The sequence below is a fragment of the Myotis myotis genome, unplaced genomic scaffold, assembly GCF_014108235.1.
Source record: "Myotis myotis isolate mMyoMyo1 unplaced genomic scaffold, mMyoMyo1.p scaffold_m19_p_13, whole genome shotgun sequence".
NCBI lineage: Eukaryota > Metazoa > Chordata > Mammalia > Chiroptera > Vespertilionidae > Myotis > Myotis myotis.
The window spans coordinates 32,554,029-32,578,329 of record NW_023416317.1 but is presented as its reverse complement, the minus strand read 5'-3'; the positions used below and the strand labels follow the sequence as shown (position 1 = coordinate 32,578,329).

The 24,301-nt window shown below is 41.0% G+C and overlaps 1 protein-coding gene and 1 long non-coding RNA gene across 11 annotated transcripts in view; both read left to right on the top strand.

The window, feature by feature from the left end:
* The window catches only part of DNAJC13 (DnaJ heat shock protein family (Hsp40) member C13), a 111,072-nt gene extending 98,122 nt beyond the window's left edge, over nucleotides 1-12,950 (top strand). For 9 of the 10 annotated variants that reach the window (XM_036332602.1, XM_036332601.1, XM_036332606.1 and 6 more), the window contains 6 exons: nucleotides 308-481; nucleotides 2,454-2,633; nucleotides 2,917-3,057; nucleotides 4,395-4,538; nucleotides 7,125-7,224; nucleotides 12,118-12,950. In XM_036332602.1, the coding sequence (XP_036188495.1) occupies nucleotides 308-481; nucleotides 2,454-2,633; nucleotides 2,917-3,057; nucleotides 4,395-4,538; nucleotides 7,125-7,224; nucleotides 12,118-12,224 (846 nt within the window). In that variant the 3' untranslated portion in view covers nucleotides 12,225-12,950. Of the gene's footprint in view, nucleotides 1-307; nucleotides 482-2,453; nucleotides 2,634-2,916; nucleotides 3,058-4,394; nucleotides 4,539-7,124; nucleotides 7,225-11,110; nucleotides 11,220-12,117 lie in introns of all 10 variants that reach the window. The other variant, XR_004971559.1, reaches the window with a different exon arrangement.
* Nucleotides 12,951-14,664: 1,714 nt separating this feature from the next.
* On the top strand, nucleotides 14,665-24,294 carry LOC118668177. The gene is made up of 3 exons (XR_004971558.1): nucleotides 14,665-15,229; nucleotides 15,351-15,551; nucleotides 23,245-24,294. It is a non-coding gene; the product is annotated as an uncharacterized LOC118668177 (long non-coding RNA).
* The last annotated feature ends 7 nt before the right edge of the window (nucleotides 24,295-24,301 follow it).

Sequence of the window (24,301 nt, the reverse complement as noted above, 5' to 3'; positions counted from 1 at the left end):
TTTTGTTGTTATATTTTAAAATCTCTGTTGAGTTTAATGCCAACCTCTTAGATAACTTTGTCATTAAGATCTTTCCCTGGCAAATAAGATTTTAAGCCTAAGGAATACTCACTTTTAAAGTTAAGTAGCTAATCAAACCACCTTTTCTGAATTTTATTAAGAGACAATAAAACTTATGATTTGATTATATTAATGACTAAGAACTACTTAATTTCATAATGATGTCTTTAATAGAGTTTGGATGTATTGTGTAATGTATAACTAATGATGACTAAGGACTTGACTCTAGTTCTTTCTCTATTTCAAGTTGCCTGAAGATTTTACTGTGGTGTTTGGAGAAGCAGAGGGTGAACTTGCTGTTGGAGGAGTTTTCTTGAGAATCTTTATTGCACAACCAGCTTGGGTTCTAAGAAAACCTAGAGAATTTCTTATTGCACTACTAGAAAAATTAACTGAGCTGCTGGAGAAGAACAATCCTCATGTAAGCTTCAGTCATCAAATAGTTTGCTAAATACACTGATAGTGTTTCTGTTACATCACGCTCCTCACCGACTGTATTAAGAATTAGCTGCCTCTTTCAGTATAGCAGCCACATTTAAATTCAAATATGCCCATCTTTTTTTCAGCATGTTCTAAAGTGAAATGTCTTGGTAAGATGGTTATTTTTGAACCACAGTTGTAGGTGTCTGTGCTGAGAAGATGCTCTTTCTGACCATTGGAGAAGCTGGGAAAGAAGGTTTCTGCCATCCCATTACCAATGACTATAATTTTAAGGAGAAACTTAACTGTTCAATGTAGAAACTTGAAGTGCTCTGCCAGACCACATTCTTTACTCAGCTTTGCATATATGGCAGGGACGACCTAGTTACAGAACTTGACAAAAGAGTAGTCACTACATGGGTGAACTCTGCCTGTGAGAAAGAAGCCTTGGTCTTGGTTTGGTGAGTTAGAAATCCTGATAATGTGTAGGTTCTGTTATTTGTAAAGATTGAAAATAATTGAGGTACGTACATAATTGTTGTTAGAAGCTGGCTATAGGGAGAGGCTATTAAGAGCCTGAGTTGTCTCGTTAGATGGTCCTGAACTCCAGTTTGAGCTCTGTCACTTACTAAGCTCTGTGACCTTGAGTAATACCTCATGACAGCCTCCGTTGCCTCATTTTTTGTATGATCACAGCTCCATCCACGAAGGCTGAGGTTTTAATGGGTTTTGATATATGTGGTGGTGTTTGCATAATGCCTGACATATGTCGAGTACTTAGAAATTATTAGTTACAATTATTAGTTTAGCAAAACTTATCTTAGTATAGAAATATTTACATATGTCTCTTTCCAGAGTCATGTTTTCTCTTTACTGGGATTGTTACTACATAATAACTTGTTTAAATCTTCAAAATAGAAACTTGGAAAGGGAAAAAGCACACTACAATTTTCTCCTATGTCACTTTTCTTTTTGGCACATCCCAATCTCCATGTTTATTTATGGTGTGTTATGTTATGGATATATATATTTATATATAATGGTATGTTATAATATGTCTTTACAATCCATTTTGCACAATAGAAAGTGCATTATGGCAACCTGACATGTTAAGTAGTAGGATTTTTAGTAGAGCTGGGGAAAACACTTCACTAGTCTTCATTTTCCTGAAACTAATCTCTGTTACTGACATTTCTATAACATTATCTAAAATTTTCTAGTACTACCTTTTGAAAGATGGTCTCTTAACACCTGCAGTAGCAATGAGTTGTGACCTTGCCCAGTGAAAGGCTAAGATTAAGATACCACTTTTTAAAATATATATTTTTTTTTATTGATTTCAGAGAGGCAGGGAAAGGGAGAGAGAAATAGAAACATCAGTGATGATAAAGAATCATTGATTTGGCTGCCTCCTGCACACCCTGCCCTGGAGACTGAGCCTGCAACCCAGGCACATGCCCTGACTGGGAATCGAACCATGACCGCCTGGTTCATTGGTTGATTCTCAACCACTGAATCACTCCGGCCAGGTGATATCACATTCTTTTTATTTTTAAAAAATATTTTTAAATAAATTTTTAGAGAGAGGAAGGGGGAGGGATAGAGAGATAGAAACATCTGTGAGAAATATCAGTCGGCTGCCTCCTGCATGCCCCCTCTCGGGGACTGAGTCTGCAACCCAGGCATGTGCCCTGACAGGGAGTCAAACCAGTGACCTCTCAGTTCTTGGGTCTATGCTCAATTACTGAGCCACACTGGCTGGGAGCTATGACATTCTTAAAGTCCTTTGAATTCATGCCTTTTATCAAGATAGGGAAGTTTGTTCTTATAAGATTTGTGAATCAGTTTTCAAGTATCAGTACATAGAATTTGTGGATCCCTAGTTTTGAGCACCAAATAATTGTGAAGGATGTTTAGAACTGTGTCAATATTTTATAGTTTGTTTGTTTGTTTGTTTGTTTTATACATTCCAGGGGGAAACTCTGGAAACTTTGACAATGGCTACAGTATGTCTCTTCAATGCACAGCCTCAGCTGGCTGATCAAGTCCCACCATTGGGCCATCTTCCCAAAGTCATCCAGGCAATGAATCACAGGAACAACGCCATTCCTAAGAGTGCCATGCGAGTTATCCATGCCCTGTCTGAAAACGAGGTATTGAAGAATCCGTTTAGTAGATTATAGTTCTAGAGTTTATGCTCCCTCTTCCTAATGTCCAGTGTGGTATGAATCCCTTTCTAACTGTGTGCCTTTCTGCATCTGAGTTACATGGTACTGTAGCAGTTCTTAAGCCGGTTTAATGATATAGTTAATAGAAGACTGAATTTGATTCAGTTCATTATTAAGGTTAAACAATGTAGATTTTTCATGTCTTTTATTTTTATGGCATTTACTGTGCAGTATAAAGTATTGTAACCATCTCTTTTTGGGCATTTAGCTGTGTGTTCGAGCCATGGCATCTTTAGAGACCATTGGTCCTCTGATGAATGGAATGAAAAAGCGACCGGATATTGTTGGTCTAGCCTGTGAAGCAATTAATCGAATGTTTCAGAAGGAGCAGAGTGAATTGGTAGCACAAGTAAGTGACTTCTAGATTCAGCACTGTTTTAGGAAAGCAAACATACCAGACACACAAGTTTTTACTTAGCAGCACTGCTTGGTGTCCCTGATTGAGGTTTTTTAGAGAGGTAACTTGTGGATTGTACATGTATGATTTCATATTAAGTTTTGGTTGTCTACTAAGTATTTATCCTTAGCTTGTTTTGTAAAATTTGCTGTATCCTTTTTGGAAAATTTTAATTCTGTTTATTCATTCCTTTGTTTCTTTTGTTTGCCAAGACTTTGTTCTTTTCAAATAGACTACCCACTTAATGAAAATGAGACTTGTTGGGTATCAATGTAGACAGATACTGAAATTAAAAAGCATTGTGACAGTGATCTTCCTAAAATATAACTCTTAATATAACTGGGTCACTCTTTATCATAAAACCTTTTAACAATTTCTCAATATTTGCCAGGTGACCAAGTGGCATCTGACATCCTTAGCCTGAATACAAGGCCCTGCATCTTTTTTATGTGGTCTTCCTATTTTCCCAGCACCCTTTCCTCTCAGATCTCCTCTTCCTCCCCACCCACCTTCATTTAGGCAAGTTAGACGTACTGGATTCATCTCAGTTACAATTGGCTTGGAGGGTTTGTTCTGGAAAGAACATGAGTTAGTTCTACCACTTGATGGCTCTGTGACCTCAGGCATGATACTTAACCTCACCATGCTCAGATTCTGCATCTGTAAAATAAAGTTATGACTACCTCACAGGGTTGTTACTAGAATAATAATGGTAAAAAGGTGTACTCACTAATGTTAATTACTTCCACCTCTAACCTTTGAGTTTTGGAATGGGCATCAAAAAGTTTGTGAAACCAGAGTGTTATTTAACTTTTATTAGGTTGATAGGAAATGTATGATGACTGCAAAGGTTGATGTTTTAAGAAAAAATTATTAAGATACTTCAAACATTGTTGCCTGTTAGTGTAGTGTCAGTGGAGGAGGCAGCCCAGTGGAAGGATGAAAGCTTAAGCTTTGCCTTTGTACATAGAGCTCTAGATTCAGTCACTGCTGGCTCTGTGACTATCAGCATGTTTCAGCCTCCATGCACTGACTGTTTCCCATCAGTAAAAATAATTGTGCCTATGTCATTATGGGAAGATTAAATAAAATAATGTGTATTTAGAGTAGTTGATGGTCTGGATTAAAATCTTACTGAATAAGAATGCCATTGTCATTAAATACTTAAAAACTCTTCACCTGGCATTAACATGATTGCAGGTATGGCCCTGGGGGTGAAATTATTTCTTCAGTGGATGGTTTACTTTTTTTCAGCCTATATGTATACTTAATATCATATTGTCTTCTAGGCCCTGAAAGCAGATTTGGTCCCATACCTCTTGAAATTACTTGAAGGCATTGGCCTCGAAAATCTGGACAGTCCAGCAGCCACTAAGGCTCAGATTGTTAAAGCCCTCAAGGCCATGACTCGAAGCCTGCAGCATGGAGAACAGGTGAGTCTGCACAGGGTGACTGATCTGCCCGTTACAGCAAGGCCTTCTCAAAGCCCAGGGTCTTGGCTCGAGTTCCACTCACAGAGGTGGTTCTGTTGGCTGTTACAAGCTGATCAGAAGACCAAGGATGGACTCGCATGGCTCTCTCCTAACTAGTGAAAAAACACAAACCAGACAGACACTCCTGTAGTCGCCCAGGAAGATTCTTTTTCTACGTAGTAACAGCATGTCCATTTCAGGAAGAAAAATGCTGAAATTCTTCAGCAATGAAGACTAATGAGTATTTAGTACTGATGAAGTTTAACTTTGAGTTCTGGGAGTTGTTATTGGATAGTGATAATCACATTCATGAAACATCCCATAATGCCAAATAAAAGATACAGAGCATCATTTTAGTTTCATAATCTTTCTTTATTAGCACATAAAAAGTGTTGGTTTTCTTTTTTTGTTGTTACATAGATATACTTCATGCATATGCTGATTTCAAGCCCGTTCAATAATTTAATTTTCCTCTTTGGTTTCATTGGTTAAGTTGCTTCTGAGGAGTTCCTCATTCAGTGTTACTGCATAGCCCTATCTACTAATTCTCTCTCTCTATTTTTTTTTAAGTTGAGGTAAAATTTAGGTAACATGAAATTAACCATTTTAAAGTGAACAATTAATTGGTGTGTTCCCATTAAGCAGTGACTCCTCATTTCTCCCTCCTGCCAGCCTCTGGGAGCCCCACTCTGTTTTCTATGAGTTCTGTTTCAGTTATTTCATGTAAGTGGAATCTGTGTGACCTTTGGTGTCTGGCTCCTGTCACTTACTACTAGTATATGTTCTTGAGGTTCATCCATGTTGTAGCGTGTATCAGTGCTTTCCTTTTTCAGACTGAGTAATCGTCCATTGTGTATATATGCCATAATTCGTTTATCCGTTCATCTGTTGATGGACATTTGGATTGTTTTTACCTACCAATATTTGTTATAGGTTTAAATTGACTTAGAGCTTTCCTTTAAGGAACCTATTCTCTGTTTGTGTGTTCCAACTAAAGAAACATTTTTATGCCATTGTCAATTCTACCAATATCATCATTTGAACAATTTAAAATGATGTTAATGGAGAGAGAGCATGTGTTGCTGTAGTCATTAACTATAAGTTTATGTAAAGTATTTGGGGCGAGGGCAGGCTTGCCTGTGGGTGCTCTGAATGTCAAGCACAGCCACTCCTGTGTGCCACATGCAGGCAGTTGTCTTCCCCTGGCCTGTCTCAGGACTCCTGTTGATGAAATTAGCGGAGTAACCCTGACAACCACCTTCCACTCCAAGGGAAGAAGAGAAGTAGGATAGTTTCCAAAGTAGGAGCTCCTCCACCACCTTCACAACCAATCACTTGCACTATTGCTTCTCTCCAAGGTGGAAAAGGAATCTCTTGGACTCACACATGGCCCCATGGGCAACTCTGCTTTATGCTTACCATGACATTATCTGGTGCTGTCTCTCCTGCTAGACTATAAGCATTTCAGAGACAGGCTGTCTTTCTCATCTTGTGTCCACTGGTGCCACATGCAAAGTGCTCAATAAATATTTGATGTGGACATTGATATGAAAAAGATATCCTAAACTTTTAAAAAAATCTGTTACACAGAAAGAAATACTTCTTTCATCTTACATCAGTAGACATTTACACACGTTATCTATACTTACACTAGAGGCCCAGTGCAGATTCGTGCACCAGTAGGGCACCTCGGCCTGGCCTGCTCCCTCTCGCAATCTGGGACCCCTCAGGGGATGTCAGACTGCTGGTTTCAGCCTGATCCCCACAAGCCAGGCTCAGGGACCCCACTGGTGCAAGAATCTGTGCACCAGGTCTCTGGTATGCATATAAGATCTTTGGTTAATCCCTTCTTGCTCTCTTTCTCTGAGATTCATCAGTCTTCCATGTTTTCATGCCTGTGCGTTGAGTGTGTCTGCCCACTGGTGATCAATGCGTGTCATGGCTACCGGTTTAGAGGTTGAACAAACGGTTGCTTAGGCTTTTATATGTATAGTGGGGTGTGTGTGTGTGTATAAGCCACAGAACAGTATTTATCCATTTACATGTGATACTCTGATGCTTTCTATATGGACCTATTTTATTTTCTGAAGTGTGTAGATCACAATCCTCATAATTGATTTCATAAACTTATAATAGGTCACAACCTGCAATTTGAAAGACTGTTGTGAGTTTTAGCTGTAAGTTTTAGCTCAAGTTTGTAGCATCTTCTCCCCATGTCCCTTCCTCAGGAGTCCTTCATGAGCTCATACCACACTATCAGACAGTTGTTACCCTAACAAGAAAATCTTCCCGCCAAATTACATACAAATCAGTAGTTTGTAGGTTCAAATCATAGAGTCCAAGAGGGAAGGCTTCTTTGTGTCTGGTTTAATGAGATGTACCAGGTATAGAATAGAGTGTTTGAGGGATGCTAGGTTTTAGTCCATCTTTGATTTTACCTCAGCTGGCCTTCTTCCTTTTCTCTTGGAAGTTTACTTTTCTCTTTAGTTCTGTCTTTCAATATCCAGCCCTTTATTTATATTGAAAGATTTTTCTTTCCTTCCCTAGGTGAATGAAATCCTGTCTCGTTCATCAGTCTGGAGTGCCTTCAAAGACCAGAAACATGATTTATTTATTTCTGACTCACAAACAGCAGGATACCTCACAGGTAAATCCCACCTAATTGGTTACCCTAAGACACATGGCAGAAGCCACTTGGACCTTCCTTTTGCCCTAACTAGACCACAAATAACATTTGGAGGCTTTACTAAGCTCAACCTGTGCTGGAGGTGCTGTGAGCATGCAGCAACCTTGGGTTTCAGCTCTGGACAGCATGTGACCCGCTGTGTGCTGACTGGATCGTGGACTCTGCTCAATTTTAATCAAAGTAATTATTGGTGTCATAGGTTACATTTGGAGCATGGCTATTTTAAAATGTTTATATTAAACACTAGAGGCCCAATGCGTGAAATTTGTGCACAGGTAGGGTCCCTAGTCCTGGCCAGCGATCAGGGCCGTGTGGGGCCTTCTGGCTGCTGGCCGGAGCCTCCCTTCCCCGGCTGCTGGCTGCTGGACAGGGTCTCCCCTGACTGCCAGCTGCCGGACAGGGCCTTCCTTTGTTCCGCACCGCCCCCTCGTGGTCAGCGCACATGATCGATCTCCCGTGGGGACAATTTGCATATTAAGCTTTTATAGATTATAAATTATGGAAAAATATCTAATCAGAACTAACAGTATCAGAAACATGGTATCATCCTTTCATCCTGTCAAAATAAGTTGAGGTTTCAAATATGTACACTTACACATGAAATATTTTTCTTCTACGTTTCTAGTGATTTATATTTACTTTTACTAAATATTTCTGGATAGTCCTCTCAGGGGAGGGAATATCTCAGGGAAGGATGTTTACTGATTAGAGATCAAAAGGTAATACAGTTTTGAAGTTCAGGACATTTGTCCATTTGACATATTAATGGCAAAATAATTTTACCATACTCATTTTCATATTGGCTTTTGTTTAAAAAGGAAGTCCCAGCACTGTATTGGTATATGCTGAAAATGAAATATAGTCTCTGGTATAAAAGTTTTCAGTTGAAATTAACCTGAAGAATATGAGGTGGTTCTTGCTGTCTGCCTGACGTTGTAGTTGACTCTTGAACAATGTGGGTTTGAACTGTGCAGGTCCAGTTATACGTGGATTGTTTTCATTTGATCCTGGAAGCTCAAACCCATGTTGTTCAAGGCCCAATGTCAAGGTTGGGGTCTGTGTATGAGGAGGGACAGGTATAGATGTACTTAGATTTTCAACCGTGAGAGAAGTCGGTACTCCTAACCTCTCACTTCTCAAGGTTCAACAGTATATTTTAAAAATGTCAGCACTGAGTCCTCCTCTAATCAGAGATCATGTGGGCAAATTGATAAAAAAAAGATTATTATCTAGTGTTTCTCACACTAGTGTAATTGTTTTAATCATCCTGATTGCTAGTATAGGAGATTATACATCATGAAGACTGAATCTTGAGTATTCATAAATGCGGACTTGGGAGGAAGTTTTGCTTGGTTTTGATTTTAGACTCGGCTGTGATACAACTTCCTCCCCTCCCCACTGTGACCACTTTAACATTAAACCACTAGAATTCACAAGCAGAGCCTACGATTTGCAAACATGGTGCTTTGGCTGCACATTGAGCAACAGAGTGCCACAGGTTTTCCATCTCTGTCCTCTGCTTTCCATGGAGAGAAGTCCCTGGAATATGGCCGTGCTCTGTTCCACATCTCCTTCAAACTGGGGGTAGAGCCATAGCTCCTAGTTAGGAACATCAAGAACTTTACCTCTTTAGACTCTTTTTCCAAAAGTACAGCCTCATTTTGGTGGCGTTGCAGTCATTACTTTGTATATGGGATGTTATGATTGGAAACTCTGACTTATTCTCGCTAAGTGTAAACTTGTTTAAAATTGGGCCTAAAAATAGTAAGGTGTAGATTGTAAGCTTCCTTGCAGGGGGGCCTCTTTTCATTTTTTCTGTTCTCCATTCTAGTTCGCATTCATTGATTTGACTGGATGGGATAAAAGACTGCAAATGATCTTTGCTACTGACACAGAAGAGATAGGGGTTTATCTTCAGAGACCTAGACTTCCTTTAGAAACCATTTTGGTCCTCACCCTCATACAAACCCCCTAATATCTATAGAAAAAGAATAGGGAGTAAGGATTCCTGCCTGTGCCTCTCCTTTGACTTGATCCCAGCGTGGCTTCTGAAATGAGGTGTGAGCAGCAGCTGTGAGTTGCAGGGAGTGAAGGGAGGGTTAGGGACGAAGAAAGGCTGCTCTTTACAAACTTCTTTGAAGTTGTTAGACTGCTCAAGGGGCAGCAGGTTTTACACAGAGCCAGTCATGGGGAGACGGTCTAAACCTCAGCCTGGAAAAGCCTGGTTGTCACCATGACCATTCTGAGGGCCACCGCTGCAGCCTGCGGGCATGTCAACATGTAAGAGCTAGAATTGGACAGGAAAAAACTTTATTCGTGCATATTTAATTAGAGGCATGTGGGACAGTTAACTTGTCTTCCTAAGGTCATTAAAGGGACAGAGGGTACAATTCTTGGGCCTCTCCTCAAACCAGTCCATTAGTTCTTTACAGAGTAGGTTTTTATTACCTTTTGCTTTTTTTAAACTCCTGTCCAAGACAGGATGTTGGCAATGTTAGGAAGTATGAGCGTTATCAGGAAGGACCCCTGAGGTCCATGTCAATTCATTGAAAGACAGTGCTGCTACGGCAGAGCCTCCTTTTTGTGTTTTCCCTGCTGAGAAGCCCGTGTTCATTGTCACCAAAGCTCATGTTCCTTCCACTGCTCCGTCATGAGCAATTCCCTTTTGTGGAAGTCTTTAAGTCTCCACCTTTTCTCATTCTTTTTAAGTCTGACAGCCTTGCACACTGTTGCCAGCTGCTGAGTTTCTGGCAGCCCCTCCTCTTTCCTCCTGCCTTTCGCTGGAGAGCACTCTGCTCGGTCCCATCCGCGTGGCCAGACTGTAACTCCTAGCGCCTGGACACCAGACACATCCTCACGGAGGCCAGGGTGTGAGGGAGAGAGCGTCTCAGACTTCATTTACAGAATATTCTGGAATTTGTCTTCCTAACGAGGCAGATGATAGGGCTAGAGTATGCTGGATAATCCTTCAAGACCATCATTCACAATTTAGATTTTAGCTCAGAGGTTCCCAAACTTTCTCATTTCACATTTTTTCCATCTATTCCCTAAGACCAAAAAAAAAAAAGCTACTAGTTAAGTTTATTAAGTAGTTATGTCCAACACCTTGCAAGCTGTTTGTATGGTGTCCAGCAGATGCCTCTGTATCTCAGATTAAAATTCTGCAGCAGTGCCCTGTGCATTTGCCCAGTGCCTCAGCCCACAGCTTGAGGACCGCAGCCTTAGTCCATTTTCTGTACGTACCAGTCATGATTTGGTCTCATGATCTACTTGTTTGATGGGAACCAAGTTGAGCCCACAATCAGAGGTGCTCAGGATTTATACCCATTTGGAGGGTTTTATTCCTAAGGGTGATATCTTTGGTGAGACCTGTTTGCTAGTTTTCTGGTAATCTCACTGTTGCCTAAGGTTCCAAGAGCGATAGGGTGATGGGCTGTGGTGGGCAGTGTGCTGCCATTCTGCACCACCTGTGAGGTCTTTCTCCTGAGCAGGCTGTGGGAGGCCCGTGTCCTGGTTGGTGGAAGGCAAGGGTTGGTAGGCAGGTTCGCTGGGCGTAAAAGGGGAAATTCTTCTAAGATTTCTGAGTGGAAGGTTTTGAGGACCTAGGTGTCTGCGTGGCATGTCACACCTTCCCCAGGCTGTTGTCTCTGGCCCAGTAGCCACATGCAAGATACAGTGTCGGCTCAGCGGTACAAATGCTTGTAAGGATGAAAAACAAGGTGGTCTGAATTGGGCCCCTTTTCCTGCATCTGTCCCTTTTGTTATGCTTTAATCCCCATCAAACTGCTCTGCTGTTTGCACTTCCTCACAACTTCCCTTGCTGCTTACATTTCTTTTTTCCCCTCAGGTGTCTCTCCTTCCCTTCTAACTGGCAGCAGCCCCCTTCACCTCAGGAGCGGGCTTTAGATCCGCTCTGCCAGGCAGCTTGCTAACTTCTGTGTAGCTCTCTGACGCAGGTAGAGAACCATTTTGGTAAATGCATGCCACCTTCCACTGCCTTTCTTGTCCTGACCCTTCAATGTTCCCTATCTGTTTGCCTTGTTTCCTACAATTTCCGCTTAAAGTGTTGCTTACTTTTCATATTATGCTGCAGTGTTTCTTGTAAGTAAAGTACTCTGTACAGTTTGTGCAGAGTCAGGTGTGATTAAATGTCTGCCATGTTTAAGAGAAAGTAGAGGGCCTACAGTCCTTCCATGCTCCCAGGACACATCCTGATGAAGGCTGGCAGGAGAGCATTTTCATGCAGCAGAGACCCTGAGAGTCCAGGCAGACCATGAACTAAACTCATGAGACTCCCCAGAGCACTCTTGTTTTGACCTCAGACATGTCCCAAGCCTTCCTTTTCTTAGACCTTGGTGGAGCAACCCTTGTTCATTTGGTGTTGCTTGTTATAATAGCTTTTTTTTTTCCACCAAATGAAAATAGGTTAACTTGATGGATAGAAGTGTTTTGTTTTGTTGGGAATTTCATCAAGTGTGAGTTTTGGATGGACTGAGTTTCTTTCCTGTTTGTCACACTCCCCCTTTTTTTAATATTTGACATAGCTATCCTTCAGTGCCCAGGATTTTTTTTTGAAAAACAACTTCCCAGATGTGAGGAGGGAAATTTTTCCATATTTCCACAGCAGTGTTATTGTCCAGCAGAAATTTCGGAATCATTTTTAACTTTGTCACGTAGTAAAGGCAGCAGCATTTTCATGGCTTTCGTAGCTATTTGTTAAGGCTTAGTTGTACCTGGAGGTAATTCTCTTAGGTCATCAGCTTCTTGTGATGGGGTTCTGACATTTTACAAAGGCCCCTGTTTCCACGTGACTGTGCTCTCTAGAAGGTGTGTGTTTTCCTTTCTCTCTTGCAGGACCTGGAGTTGCTGGCTACCTTACCGCAGGCACATCCTCGTCAGTCATGTCTAACCTGCCGCCTCCCGTAGACCATGAGGCAGGCGACCTTGGCTATCAGACTTGAAATCCTCGTGAGAGACATTACGCTGAAAGGCCAGTCGGTGCCCAGTCCACATTCCTCCAGCTGACACGTTGAAGCAAACTCTTACTGCCTTCCTCCTGATTTCATGACAGTGTTATTCCTTTTTCTATGAAAATATTTTTATTTAGGAAAAGTCAGTGATTCCAGTTGTATCACACTATAAGAAAGCACTCTGTGGATCAACCTAAGTGGGTACACAAGAATTTCTTTCTTGATGTATGTAAGCACATTGCTCCTTTATATCTGTTTACAAGACTGTGAATCAAAAAGACAAAATCTTCCTAATTTTTATAATGTTTTTTTTTGAATTAGTGTGACTGTGGGGTTGCACTACAGTCTATAGAAACTGGGCTAAGTCACTCGTTCCTGGAAAAGGGCATTTTCCTCTCCTGAATCGAGTCCACATGGCTGTCCTCTCATGGTCGAACACTATTAGGGCTTGTCCCTGCATCTGTTCACTGGTCCCCTCCCGAGGCTCACAGTCCACGTCGTATGTACAGCTGGCTCCAAATTGAATGAGAAAGGAGCTTGAGCAAAAAATTTAAAAACAGATGTCAAGATGTTCGGTAAGAGATTAGTGTAATTGTGAAATGTTCTATACATTATCAAATATATAAAGCTTTCTATATTGAATGTACATTATATAGATCATTCATATGTGTACATAAAATTTTAAAATAAAGGGAATTGACTGCTTTGTTAATGAGATATATTTGTTCTAGTTTAATTTTTCTCTTGAATTGCCTCATATATCTTTATTTCTGAGACAGAATTAGCAGTGGTGGAAAACAGACTTTACCTCACGTTCACAGCTCCTCATACAGCCACAGTGACATACTGATCATTTCTAATTCCATTAATGTTTTAGCCATAACTAACTTTACAGGAATAGACAGCGTCTCATTTATTTTCCATACAGTATTCAGGAATGGGTCAGGCTGTTAATAAATAATGTGTGCGAGAGACATTAATTCCAATATTTTTAAGAGGAGAGAATTTAAAGTGTGAGAGGCTGTTTTAAATGACACCAATTTCAGCATGTAGATCTTCTAATGTGATCAAAACTACAAGAACACATAAACATGTAAAATATATACAAATGCTTCCTTTTTAAAAAAAAAAAATATTTTATTGATTTTTTACAGAGAGGAAGGGAGAGAGGGACAGAGAGTTAGAAACATCGATGAGAGAGAAACATCGATCAGCTGCCTCCTGCACACCCCCTGCTGGGGATGTACCCAGCAACCAAGGTACATGCCCTTGACCGGAATCGAACCCGAGACCCTTGAGTCTGCAGGCTGACGCCCTATCCACTGAGCCAAACCGGTCAGGGCCAAATGCTTCTTAAAGAATGAGGAAATACCCAGACTTCCAGGTTGCCTTTGAAAGCAAGAACCCGTTTGTTCCACAGTCAGTGTGTGAAAAGAGCTGGGCTGGAGACCTCATCCTACCATAAATTGCTTATTCAAAAGTTTCCATCTGATTTATCATCTCTCAATGATTATGAGGCCATGTAAGTATTTTCATATATAAGTAGGGTTTTACTTATAAATATATGTTCACAGGAAGAGATTGCAACAGCTAACTTGGGAGGAATAGGTGTTTTGGAGAACATAATACAAATATTTTTCCTTAAGTAGTTAGAGACTATATATATATTGTGTCTAATGATACTTAAAGACCCATTAAATTAATCTATAAACATTGATGTTTGAATACCAATAATAATTAATCTTTATTAAACATTTACTGTATGCCATGCATCATATGAGGTGTTATACATGCATAACCTCATTTAATCCTCAGAGCAAACCTCTGGGCTTGATAATGATATAATTCCCATCTTCCAGGTGAAGAGCATTGAGCTCAGAGAGGCAAAGCAACTTACCAAAAATCTCACAATTAGCAACAGAGTAAGAAATCAAAACTACTTTTCCTGCCATCAACGTCTGTGTTCTGAGCTCCTCTCCTAAGGAAGCAGCAATCTCCAGCAAATGCATGAGACTGGGGAAGCTGAGTTTTTGTTTTTAAACTTTTTTTTATCATTGTAAAAAACAGATACAGAAAATCTCACTGGACAGATTAATGAATCACTACAAGGCAAATCACCCTTGAAGCTATCACCCAGGCCAAGAACCTTGCCAACCCTCATTAAAATCACAGCCTCTCCCTCCAAAAATGACCACCTGTCTGATTCTTCCTTGTGTCCCTTCATAGTTTATCCCCTAGACCAGGGGTGGGCAAACTTTTTGACTCGAGGGCCACAATGGGTTCTTAAACTGGACCGGAGGGCCGGAACAAAAGCATGGATGGAGTGTTTGTGTGAACTAATATAAATTCAAAGTAAACATCATTACATAAAAGGGTACGGTCTTTTTTTTTTTTTTTTTTTTTTAGTTTTATTCATTTCAAACGGGCCGTAGTTTGCCCACGGCTGCCCTAGACACTAGAGTTTGGTCTTGCCCTTTTTTTTTTTTTTTTTACACATGGCTTTGAATCTTAATCTTCTGGCTCCAGAACCCCATTAGAGAGAACATCATGAAAGTCTGGAAGGATTAACCATTGAAGATGCCATCATTGTTACAGAGAAAGCAATGAAAGCCATCAAGCCCGAAACAATAATTCCTGCTGGAGAAACTGCCCTGATGCTGTGCATGACTTCACAGGATTTACGACAAAGCCAATCAAGGAAATCATGACAGATTGTGGAATTGGTGAAGGTGGGTGGTGAAGGGTCTCAGGATGTGGATCTTGGAAAAATTCAAGAGCTCATAGATTGCACACCAGAAGAATTCACAGAAGACGACTCAATGGAGTTGAGTGTTTCTGAGCCAGTGCCAGACGATGAGGAAGAAGACAGAAGCAGCAGCCAGAAAACAGTTGTTATCAGACAGGCAGAAGAGTTCTGATTATTCAAGACTGCTTTTGGCTTTGACGACATGGACCCTTCTATGATACAGGCACTGAAACAAAAGCAAATGGTGGAGGTTGGTAGCATATAGAAACATTTTTAGAGAAGTGAATACAGTGAGACAGAAATTGCCATGTATTTATGTAAACTTAAACTGAGTATGCCTGCCCTTCCCACCTCCTCTTGTACCTCTTCAGTTTCTTCCACCTCTGCCACCCACCTGAGAGGCAGCCGCCGACCTCTTCCTCCTCCTCAGCCTGTTCAACATGGCTTTGTGTGTCTTCATGTGGCAGGAACTGTGTGAGGCCTTGTGTCGTCATGTCCAAAGTATTTTCATTGTGTAGAACATCGAGCACAAGATGTGTATGAGAGTGGATAGCCTACCACACATAGGCAAGGTGAGTGATGTTATATATAAAATTAACAATGTGTTTTCTTATTTCATAACTTTGCTTTCAAAGAATTACACTACCATACTCTCTTTAATTGGAGAAACTGCATATCAGTGTATCATCACAGGTATTTCTTCTTTGTTTTTTTAATATAACGATGTTCCCAATACTACAGTGTGATGGACTGTACTACTGTGTGCCATGAGAATTTTACAACGATGCTTTCATTGTTATATAGGCTGTCATGAGCAATTGCATTGATTACCCTAGGCTACCATAAAGAAATCATATTGCTGTTTCTTCATTATTAATTCAGTAATTGTTAATACCTGTGAATAAGTGTAAATTTCTTTTTCACATTATCTTTTAATTTTTGATATTGTGTTAGTAAAAGGTATAACATCTACAACTAGCGACCCCTTTGGCGGTCAAACGACCCTATCACAGGGGTCGCCTAAGACCATCCTGCATATCAGATATTTACATTACGATTCATAACAGTAGCAACATTACAGTTATGAAGTAGCAACGAAAATAATTTTATGGTTGGGTTACAACATGAGGAACTGTATTTAAAGGCCCAGAAGGTTGAGAATCACTGATCTACAGTGTTTTGTATCATGTAAAACAATATTGATGTACCATATTTTTTAAAAAATATATATTTTATTGATTTCTTTACAGAGAGAAAAGGAGAGGGATAGAGAGTTAGAAACATCGATGAGAGAGAAACATCGATCAGCTGCCTCCTGCACACTCCCTACTGGGTATGTGCCCGCAACCAAGGTACATGTCCTTGGCCAGAATCGAACCTGGGACCCCTGAGTCCACAGGCTGACGCTCTATCCACTGAGCCAAACCGGCTAGGACATGTACCATATTTTTCCATGTGTAAGAAGCCCCTATGAATAAGACGCCTTCCATTTTTCCAACCCAAAGTTAAGAAATCAATATTTTAAACATAAAACAGAACACATTTTTCTTTAGTAATTACCGCAGGTAATGTTTACATACCAGTACTATGATATTATGCAGCATATCACTTTATACAGCCTCTGTTGCATCATTGCTCTCTTCATCACTGTTAGTTCCAGACATATCAACTTCTTAAACTTCTATTGTATCACTGCTGTCTTCTGAGTCACTGTCTATATATGTGAGATCATCCTCATAAACTGGTGGCATTTTCTGAGCCGACTTCATTCATGTTCTCTTGGCCAACCCTTCTCTCGTGAAATTTTGCCTTTCCTGTAAAATGAACAATGTTCATTTTGCTTGTAAACATTCTTACCTAAACATTGAATAAGCTTGGTTGACACACATAAGCCACTCTGGCGCTGCTCCATAATCCAAGTCTTAAGTCTCTGCTCCAAGTTTGCCCATTTTGCTGGTTTTCCTCTGAAGGCCTCCTTCTTTTTTTGGCACCTTAAGGAGTTGTTCTTCCTGTTTTCTCCACTGTCTGATCACACACTCAGTGAGAGGAGGTCCACATTGTCTCTCTGCAGCTCTGTTTCCATGCTCTTTTGCATAGTTGGTTACATTCAGTTTGAATTTTGCAGAGTAAGACAATCACCAGCATTTATCTTTTTATTGTTTGACATCTTTATGGGCTCAGAATGCACTGGTCCCTGTTGTTTCTGTGCACTCTGCAACTCCACCTCCAATTACGGCATCAGCTGACATCAGTAACAATAAGGCTCGTGATTGGAGGAAGCCTGTTTTACAAGGTATGGGCAGCTATGCACCCACGGGGCTGCCTCCTCAGCTGACTTCCATGTATAAGACACCCTTCAATTTTCAGTCTAACGATTTTAGAAAAATATAGCATCTTACACACGGAAAAAGACGGTACTGACATGATTCATTCTGTAAACAGATGACATAAACTTACAGTCCCAATAAATATGATACTCTATTTTCTCATGACTTTCTTAACATTTTTTCTCTAGCTTACCTTATTGTAAAAATACAGTCTTTAATACAAATAACATACAAAATATGGTAATCATCTGTTTGTTATTGGTGAGGCTTACAGTCAACAGTAAGCTATTAGTAAAATTTTGGGGGAGTCAAAAGTTACACATTTTCAACAGTGTGGGGTGTTGGTGCCCTAACTCTGGTGTTTTTCAAGGGGCATCTGTATCTTTATTGAAGTTTAAAATGTTCCATCTTCTTCAGTCTAGTTTCTGAATCTATTTTTTTTAATTGCTTAATGTGATAAAATACACAGAACATAAAATTTGTAATCTAAACCAGTGATTTTCAACCTTTTTCATCTCATGGCACACAGACTACAAAAATTCTGTGGTATAACCAACATACATAGTCTTTGCCAATCTGACCAAAAAAAGTATAATTTTGATTAATTCACTGGACAGCTACTGTGTTGGCTATTGTCATTTTTTCAAGTGGTTGTGTGGATTTAAGAGTTGAATTCTGTGTCTCACTTGTGGTCTTGTCATCCGGTCTGTTTAAATTAGAACAAGGGAGAGGTAGCTAGTTATGCCGGAGCCAGCGTGGGCACGAGTGGGGGGCCATCCTGACTGCAGTTTGTCTCTGAAATGTGTGACCTTAAATGGGGGTCATAATACCTCCCTCACAGTGGTCTCCTATAGATCCAGGAAGTAACTTTGCAAGAGAAGAGGAAGGCCCAGATATGTTAATGAAAGTCTTAATTATATATAAATAAGAATGCTTATGTTTACATTTTTAACATTAAGAAGGTATATGGTTTATATAACAAGGTTAATGCAGTTCCTGTGTTTCCAGTTGTTCTCCAATGGCCGTAAATGTAAAATCTAATGTCTGTGAGGAACATGTGCCTCGTTTTCCTGGCTCCTGCAAGTCTGGCAGTGTCTGAGCAGGAAGGAGGAACCCATATCCTCAGTCATCTTATTTCAGGCCAAAGTTTATGAAGATGTGGCTTAAATTAGTGAAGGAATGAGTCATTGTCTTCAAAAAGAAAGGTCATATGGAAGCAATTTTATAAATATTTAGTTGCTCATAAATTCATTGAGGTTGCTTCAACTAGAACTTCAGGCTCAAACCCCAGTCTCACTTTAATATCTTACAGGCCTCAAAAAAGCCCTTTGTATCCATGTGTCTGGTTTGGAGCCATTTCCTGGCTTTAAATGTAAGAGTTGGCTAGGGACTATCTTGTCAGCCTTAAAAAGATCAAGATGAGTTCAGAGTATTTATGTGCTTCTTGGGTTTAGAGCAAAAAACTTGATCAGTTGTTACAGAGCTGGATGAAACCACATCCTTTAAGGGATAGGGACTTTCTAGAGCAGCGTAACCTGGTGGAAAACCTTTGAAATCAGGCCTTAGGGTGAAAGCACACAAGTGTGTGCCTCCAGACAGGAGAGGAGAAGTTCCAACAGGGGCAAAAGAGAGAGAAGGAAAAACGGTTATTTGGAGAAAAGACAATGAAGAAGAAAACATTGGAAAAGAATGCTATCGTTAATACACTTAAGGGTTAAACATTACATCCACAAAAACCAACAAGATGCCACTTAATGAATATTTTTTCCAAGAATTAAAACCAAGTCATAGCCCTAATGGGTTTGGTTCAGTGGATAGAGGGTCAGCCTGCAGACTGAAAGGTCCCAGGTTCGATTCCGGTCAAGGGCATGTACCTTGGTGGTGGGCACATCACCAGTAGGGGGTGTGCAGAAGGCAGCTGATCGATGTTTCTCTCTCATCGATGTTTCTAGCTCTCTATCCCTCTCCCTTCCTCTCTGTAAAAAATCAATAAAATGTATTTTTTTAAAAAACAACCAAGTCATACATTTTTTTAAAAAATTATGGAAGACAGATGAAGTTGAGGAAAATTTCCTGAAGCAGAGTAACAAGATACAGGTGGGAAAAGAGGAGACAAAGTTAAATGAGAGGCCTGGTCCTAGAGGCCCATTATGCAAAAAATCTAGATCCAGGAAGAGGTTCAAGTTTTGAAAAGGAGATGTTACGGACTGAATGTGCCCCCCAAAACTATGTATAGACATCCTAACCCCCAAGATGTTTTAGGAGGTGGGGCCTTTGGTGGAGGTTGAATCCTCATGAATGGGATTAGTGTGCTCATAAACGGGACCCCAGAAAGCAAGCGCTCTGTGAGAATACAGTGAGGGAGCAGCATTTGGAAACTGGAAACAGAGCCCTGGACACATACTGAACCTCCTGGTACCTAGATCTTGGACTTCAGCTTCCAGAACTTTGAAAAATAAATGTTTGCTATTTTAAGCCACTGGTTTTTGGAATTTAGCTGCCTAAATGGGTGGAGGACACACTGAAAATTTCAAAAACTTTCCCAGAAAGGAGGAGTATGCTACTGAGTGCCCAGCCCAATGGATGAAAGTAAGCCCGTACAAATGCAGGTCATTGTGAAATTTTACAATATGAAAACAAGAAGTTCCTACAGCTTCCAGGGTGTGTCAGGAGGAGGGGAGAGCATTTCCTAGACAGGAACAAGAGCAGAATAACACTGGATTTCTCAACACTGAAAGTTAGAAGACAGAGCACGATGCCTTCAGAGTCTAAGGGAAAATGATTTCCCAGCCCAGATTCTAGGCCCAGCCAAATGACCAATGAGTGGGGGGACAAAATTGACATTTCAAATGCACAAGGTCTCAGATTTACCTCCATGAATGTTTTGTAAGAAACCCCTGAGGGATGTTCTCCACTAAAGTAAGGCAGTCAAGAAAAGAAGCTGGGATTCTCCAAATAGTGGTGAGACGAGATCCTAAGTGAAGACAACAGCTTGCAGCTGACTTAGAGCATGACCAGCCCAGACTGGAGCAGGTCAGAAGCTCTGGAAACAAATTCTTCAAGAGGATAAAATTGGTAAACAACTATGTGTTTGAATATACTTAGAGGAAGGACATTGATGTACCTGAGAGAAGAGTTCGGAAGAGTCAGCAAAATAATCATAGTACAGACGACACAATAAGGTAAAGTTCTGACTGACACGTACATAATTAGGGTGCTAGTCTATGTAATCTATATAATAAAAGCCTAAGCGACGTTACGGCGGGACTAGAATGACCGGTTGCTATGATGTGCAGGGATCACCAGGGGGCAGACGCTCAATGCAGGAGCTGCCTTCTGGTGATCAGTGAGCTCAGCCAGAAACTGGGCTCATGGCTGGCAAGCGCATCAGCCCTCTCACGCCCCTGCGGCAGCGCTAAGGAGCAGTGAGCAGGTGGGAGGTAAGGAGCAAGGGCTCCCAGACTGTGAGAGGGATGTCTGAGCTGGCAGGCGGATATCCCTCAAGGGGGCCCAGACTACAAGAGGGCGCAGGCCAGGCTGAGGGGACCCCCCCTTTAATGCACGAATTTCGTGCTCTAGGCCTCTAGTGTGATTATAGTGGGAGAGTGAAAAATAGCGTGTAAGAGAGAGAGAATGTAACTTTGTGGGGGGAGAAGATGAAAGACCACATGAATTTTCTAAAATAAGAAATTAAAATAATCAGGAGACGACTCGCTGGAGAGAACCTTGATACCCAAGGACCGAAATTGGAGACTGCACAGAAACTGTCGACAACATTTTAGAACACCTGCATGATTCCCTTTCATGTAATAGCCTACTGTTGTAATTTTAATCAATTAAAAGGATTGGTTATTTGAAAAGAAAGGAAATCAGTAATGGCTGTAACAACAATCACTGAGAAGCAGTATAACAGTATAACCATATATAGTCAAACCTCGTTTCTCCATGTCTTACAGTCCTTTTCTGGGGTCTTCCAGGGTTTTGTGCCCTTATCTGGTCTTTTTACCAGATTTTCCCTTTGTGGTCACCATTTTGGCTCCTACTGCGCCTGCCTCATAGTTTTGCTTCCCTTCTGGCTTCCACTGTGCATTCCTCAGGGGAGGAATTTTCCCCACATAGTTTACTGCCCCCTCCCTCCCCCCATTAATCTGGAGGAGCGGACAGGTTGTCTGCTCTTGGCGGGGCAATGCTGCTATTCCCTGGAGTTTCTGTGGAACTAGCTTCCTAGTTAATCCATCTTAGTGTTTGGCTTCCTTCTCTTTTGTTAATATTAACAAGCTGCCTTCTGTAACAATTATACTCTGCCTGTAACTTTTCTGAAGATTTGAAATGATTTTGGAAGAGAAACGGAGATGAGCAGTGGCGTCGCTGCATTGCTTAGAAGTAGATAGCCAAGCGTATCTAACGTGTTTAAGGTTGCCTGTGGGACGGGAAATCAGCCTGTGGGAGGGTGGGGAGGAGGAACTGCTGATGCTTTTCATCACTGGCTTTGAATGGTGATTTGACTGCTGAACTCTGACATCTACATCTTTGATTAAAAATAAGCGAAGTTTTAAAAAATCAATACATGTTAAGGGATTCATGGCTTTGCCCCTGATAGTGGAAAGTTCATTTTAGCATCTTGGAGACAGAGACGGATTAAAAAGGAATGAAATGCAGCAATTAAGCCATTTGGGGACCCTTTACCCTGAAGCCAAAAATCTCATCATAAATTTGCAGAGGATGGGTGGGAGAGAATAATTGATGATCACAATTTTGAATTTTATAAAGAATGCCTCCTTTTTCCATGACAGGATCATGATTCATTCCCACCAAGCTGTGAGGACTCTGGCTCAGAAGTCAACCACATAACCTTAAGAGACTGAGTTAATACTCTTCTCCTATGTCTTAGAGCCACCCTTTGTTTCCATTTGGGAACCCTCACCGCCCTGAACAAATGTCAGTTTCCCCCCGGATAATCTTCAGGAATGGCAAACTAGGATCCCTGGTAAACTCAAAACACTTAGCAGTGAATTCCTTGTTGTGCTGAGTTTTGTTTTGTTTTTTAAATACAGGAAATGTACTGGAGTTCACATTTTTTCCTTCCTCAGACAAAACCATGAAAGATTTAAAATCACTGTGCAACAGTTGGTTTTGGCTGCTAGCATCCATTTTTTTCCATTTCTATTAATGCCCAAGCCTTTCCCCCACTGAGTGTGACTTTGGGGAGAGGGTATCCTGGTGACTTCTGCAACTGTTAAAGAGACAGTCATGCTGTCCAGTACCATAGCCACTGGCCACAGGTGACCACTGAGTACTTGATCTGCTGCCTCCTGCATGCCCCCTACTGGGATCGAGCCTGCAACCGGGCATGTGCCCTGACCCGCAATCGAACTGTGACATCCTGGTTCATATGTCGATGTTCAACCACGGAGCCACACCAGCCAGGCCTGTTAACTTTTTATAGTTCAAGTATTTCCATTTGAAAATTCAGCTTCCAAATTAAGATGTGTTATAAATGTAAACTATACTCTGGATTTGGAGGGAAAAGTATAAAATACCTTATTGGTAATTTTTTATATTGGTTACATGTTGAAATAATACTTGGACATATTAGGTTAAATAAAATATGTTATTAAAATTCTGCACATTTCTTTTTACTTTTTTAAAAAAATATTTTATTGATTTTTTTACAGAGAGGAATAGAGAGCCAGAAACATTGATGAGAGAGAAACATCAATCAGCTGCCTCCTGCACACCCCCTACTGGGGATGTGCCCACAACCAAGGTACATGCCCTTGACTAGAATCGAACCCGGGACCCTTCAGTCCGCAGGCTGATGCTCTATCCACTGAGCCAAACCAGTCAGGGATCTTTTTACTTTTTTAATGTGGCACTAGAAAACTGTAAATCACCCATGTGGCTTGCATTATAATTCTCTCCTCTCTTCCTATTCCAGAACAGGCCGGCGCAGACCTGTAACCTGAGTTTGTGCAATCAGATGCTCCTCAGAGCCTGAGCAGACAAGCCAAGGACAGGACCGGTGGGCAGGTGAGAGGAAGGTGAGCCCCTGAAGGGGTCGCTCTCCCTCCTGTGTCTGGGTGAGACCCCCTAGACTCCCTTAGCTTCCAACTCCACACCCACCTAACAGATTCCCTTTGGCTCACATTAGCCCATCTCTTCCTGTTGTTGGCATTAAACATCCTAACAGACCTGATTAGGATTTGGCAGGGAGTCTTCACCCTCAAGCCTCGTTTCACCAGAATCCCTGGTACATCTTATTACCGCTCATGTCACAACACCAGGGCTGGGTCCATGCCAAGCTCCCTGGGGGTTCGGATGTTCAGCCAGGGTGGAGAAGTATGGCTTTAGGTTGTCTTGGCCAGTGAGTAAATTTTATAAATCACCACAATCAGAGGTACTGAAAAGAGAGACACAAAAATACTGTGGCAGGATCATAAATCCTACGTGTTCTTTGGCTGCCTTGAATTAAGTGAGGACACTTCCCAGAATCCTGTTTATTTGGGAAATTGGAAAATTCTAGCCATCACCAAGAATGGTTTTGTTTTTTCTTAGGTTACCTGACTTCCCTCGGTACCTAGAGCTGATTACAGCACCAGGAAAAATTTAAAAAGTAGATATGCATTTCCCTGTATTGTTACTCATTAAAGATCTACTTCATCTACTTATTTGCTCAAACTGCTGTGTACCCCCAACTGCTGGGGACACCAGTGTCCTATCTCAGCCCGTTTTCCTCCAGTTAATTGTACCCCATTCTGGGTCTTGCTGCCCAGCCTCTGTGATCAGGGGCTGGGGTTCAGGCTTTCTGCTTTGTTCTTTTGTAGACTGATAAATAAATGCTTTTTCCTCTCAGCGATTGCAAATCAGGAGAACATCCATGCTCATCATTCATTCATTCATACTCTTTTTATTTTTTAAAAAAATCTTTTAGTAATTTCACATAATTTTATTATTTTTTAATCCTCATATTTTTTCAATTGATTTTGAGAGAGTGG